Source organism: Bremia lactucae, linkage group LG1, assembly GCF_004359215.1.
Source record: "Bremia lactucae strain SF5 linkage group LG1, whole genome shotgun sequence".
In the NCBI taxonomy this organism is placed as follows: domain Eukaryota; phylum Oomycota; class Peronosporomycetes; order Peronosporales; family Peronosporaceae; genus Bremia; species Bremia lactucae.
The window spans coordinates 1,306,137-1,310,229 of NC_090610.1; the positions used below are offsets into that span (position 1 = coordinate 1,306,137).

General features: G+C 44.5%; 2 protein-coding genes across 2 annotated transcripts; both read left to right on the forward strand.

The window, feature by feature from the left end:
* Window positions 1–2,611: 2,611 nt before the first annotated feature.
* Window positions 2,612–3,088, forward strand: CCR75_006675 (uncharacterized protein; the record flags this gene model as incomplete). The annotated part of the gene is made up of 1 exon (XM_067964743.1): window positions 2,612–3,088. The coding sequence occupies one exon, from the start codon at window positions 2,612–2,614 to the stop codon at window positions 3,086–3,088; it is 477 nt and encodes a 158-aa protein (XP_067822397.1).
* A 197-nt stretch (window positions 3,089–3,285) lies between these two features.
* Window positions 3,286–3,840, forward strand: CCR75_006674 (uncharacterized protein; the record flags this gene model as incomplete). The annotated part of the gene is made up of 1 exon (XM_067964742.1): window positions 3,286–3,840. One exon carries the CDS (start codon window positions 3,286–3,288, stop codon window positions 3,838–3,840), a length of 555 nt encoding a protein of 184 aa, XP_067822396.1.
* Between the last annotated feature and the right edge of the window lie 253 nt (window positions 3,841–4,093).

A 4,093-nucleotide genomic window follows, 5' to 3' on the forward strand; every position in this document is an offset into this window, starting at 1 on the left:
GTGGCAACTAATGCCCAAGAGGATATACCTTAGAAAGGCTTCTATCTCTTACAGATCAATGTGCAAGACTTAGGAAGGCACTTAACGCTTTAAGATCAAAAGGGGAACGGCACTTTATTTAATTATTTAGATCTAAAAACCTTACCCTAGCTGATTTAAAATAGATTTTGGCCGGCAGATTTATATCTGGCGGCGACCACATTTGTTACCCATAATAAATGGAATTTAAGTAACTAACAATTTTAAATTACATATAAGGGTGTTTTACCCATAAAATAAATGTACCACAACATCGGTTCTCCAACCGATATGTGCCCCGCATGTACCACGCTGATCGTTGGACCGTCTCATTGCAGATTCCAGCCATGGCAATTTCTTGTAGAGTCAGCCGGCCTTGGTGTAGACGGCCACATAGGAGCGTCGTTGCTCGAAATATCGAATTCTCTAACGTTGAGCTCCTGCTTTTGCATCTACGTGTCAAGACGCGTGTAAAACGCCTAATTGCCAGTGCTCGTTTTAGGTTTCATAGCATCCCGTTGGAAAGAGACAAATTCGGGTAGAACCGAACTTGATCTGGAGTGTGTATGCAGCAAGCGGATAGGTAATAACTTGTTAGCTCGCAGCATCGTAGCGAAAAAAATCCTCCTGCTGTGCCTCTGATAGGTTTCCGTAAAGGTCATGCAACACCTGCCGTATCCCCAATGGAGCCGAAATATGAGATAAGAAATAGTTGATTCCATTTGCAGTACGAGTTACATCCACTTACTCAATAATTCTCTCCAAGGCCATGCATTCTCACCAATAAAGTGGTGAAGGATATTAAGCGGTAAATTTGAACCGCGCAGCTGAGCTTGAAGTGTCGCTCACCACCAGTAAGACGTTTGCGTACCGCTCAACCAACAACCCGATGTTCAAAGCCACTATCCACATAATATCCAGCTACGCTCTGAATGTTGCCGCAAATCAAATGGCTGATGCGAATATGATGCCAGCCAAGGAGCCAGTAGCGTGTCGCGGTCTAAAGAGAAAATCTACGGGTATTCCTTGCTTAGATCAAATTTGCGAAATGCTCGAGAAGAACGTGGTATTGGCGCTTGAAGACTTTCATCATCATTGGCATCTTTTCGGGAAGAAAAGGGTGTCTCTCCTCCTGGACCCAGCGGTCGCGTGCCCTTGCACCCTAATCTACTGGCTTTCTTACAACTGACGTAGGCTCGCCAGTTGAAGCTGTCAGAACGCGTCAGGATGCCTCCTACTGACCTAGTCCGGAGAAGAACCAAGGGTCGCCCAGTAGGCTATCGTGGAAAGTAGCACAGCAATGCAGCGACCAGTACCCAAAGGGACCCTTTTCACTTTGAGCATGTGGGGCGTCGCAAATTTCATTTGCAGTTTATTCAAGCTACTGGGTTTTCCCTCAGAGGGGCACAATAAGAAGTCGTCTAAGTGTCTGGTTTTTACACTCAACCACCTCAGAAGTTATATGTCGGTTATCTTGTGGTATTTGAGGAATGATGAATAATTGGATATGAATATATTGTATGTCTGATCTGCTTAATTATGTTTCATCACATTGTTGAGTGCATTGACGATATTTGGTGAAAGGTGAAAATCTCAAGCCCATTATACAAAGTAAAGATATAATTCGGGACTGTGTAACATTAGGGCAACTTTAACTCGTTACAGTATATGTACCACAACAACGGTTCACCAACCGATGTGTGCCATTACACCGTAAGTAAATCAGGAATAAATTTTGACACTGGAAGATAATAAAGCGTTGCTTCGCCTGTCGCAACGCCATTTCATATATTACAATTAGCGATTTAATATTAGAAAATTTAGAAATTCTCGAGTTGTCCTGTCTTTAATGCTTTCGAGATTTATTGAAAACACAATTGGCATTTGCCTGGACGATCAAATGTCAATTGCGTAAAAATTTTATTTGCTCAATGTAAACAATTTTAAGAGAAATCAATGACATGGTCGGTCATCCACAGACACAGTGATCTATTTTGAGCTCATCGCCCAAAGTTTACACTCCAGAATATGGCAGGCTTCATCACTTTTATACATTAACCCCACACGCGGGATCAGGCTAATCCTGACACTTGTCGTGCTTATCGGACAGATCACTTCCGACAAGCTAAAGATAGCTCTACTTTTGTATAGCAGAAAGCGTTCGACGTCACACGTTGCGGCTACAACATCCGGGAGGTAGAACAGATGTTTTTTGTAAAAGCGGCAAACGCGAGGAAAAAATGGAAAAGTCAGCGAAATCGCTAAGGTACGACACCGTTGATCGCTCTTGCAACAACAGTCAAGAGCGTTCAGTAAAATTATGCTCTGACGCAGAACTATGCTGCGTGGTTTGAAGTTATGATCAACACTTCATTGTAGTAAATGGTGCTGCTGGTATAGAGTTTGCCCATAAATTTCCCTGTGCTTAGGATGGGATCTGCATCTGGTAGATAGACATTTTTAATTACTGCATGATGCAAAATGGGATGGTGTTGCGAAACAATTGCACGACTCGCTATCCAATTCCACCTCATTGCTCATTCTACATTTCGCAGAGCTTATATAAGGTCAAACGCGTCTAATTACATACAAAATGAAATTAGTTGCTAGCCTTGTCCTTGCGGCCCTTGCTGTCACTGCTGCGACAGCCAACGACCCAAACAATCTACGTGCGAAAGAATTTGGACCCCTCGATGCCACCGAGAACGACAACGTCGATACCCAGAAAAAAGCTTCCGGCGTTGGCTGGTTGGATGATGACGATGAAAGCGCAGTTTCATCCACGAAGTCTACCGTTGCGTCCAAGTCATCCAAGACTGGAAACGAACCCTTTACTCTCGGAAACACTTACAGTGACGACTCTATTGGCACGACCGGTGACCAGGACGATGATGTAGAGGAATACGGTACGGCGGACCCGTCAACTAAGGCTTCCAAGTCATCCAAGACTGGAAACGAACCCTTTACTCTCGGAAACACTTACAGTGACGACTCTCTTGGCACGACCGGTGACCAGGACGATGACGTGGAGGAATATGGTACGGCGGACCCGTCAACGAAGGCTCTCTGAAACACTTACAGTGACGACTCTATTGGCACGACCGGTGACCAGGACGATGATGTGAGGAATACGGTACGGCGGACCCGTCAACTAAGGCTTCTAAGTCATCCAAGACTGGAAACGAACCCTTTACTCTCGGAAACACTTACAGTGACGACTCTATTGGCACGACTGGCGACCAGGACGGTGATGCGGAAACGTATGGTATGGCGGACCCGTCAAAGATGTCAGCGAAAAGCGGAGGTGATGTATACTACGACGACGGCTCCGATAAGGATCTCGCTGCCACCCTTGATGCTCTGCTTTTGTCTGCAGGAGGGACACTTTCGAGATCTCCACCCTTGAGTAGTTCCAGCAGCGGAATGCCGAATGGCGAGATACCACTTAGTGGAGACCCGCTTCCGAAACTTTTGCAAACTCCGGGCAGCGAAATGACGCTTGCAACTCTTATGGCAATGCTTGAGGATCCAAAGACCCAAAACGAGATATCTAAGAAGGATCCACTGGAAGAGGCATTCCCGGACACACCTTCAGGGTCAAAAGCACAACTGGATTTGTTCGATTTGTTTGATAAAAATGCTGTGACGCCAGGTCTTGATGACAAGAAAGGCTTGATTGGCGGTGAAGAAGACACTACCATGGTCAAGGGTGCTAGTAAAAGCAATAACTTCGCAGCTCAGAATGAAGAAGAAGTCGATGTTGATCAAGATGACCCCGTCCAACTTCAGGATCATCCGTTACAATTTGATCCACAGGCGTAGAGAGGAACCTAAACTGATGCCAGGACCTTTTGACCCAGTAAAACTAAACGATTAGGTTTGTTTATGCATTTGTTTCGCAATTTTCATTACGATGTATTTTTATGTGAGTAGCAACTTCAGCGTTGAATAAAATCTCTGCAAGAAGACTTTTTTTAAGGTATGTTTAGCAATTAAAATTTATTGCATGCCACGAATAGTATTTGTACGATAGTAAAATTCCGTAGACAGATTCTATTTCTTACTACAATATACG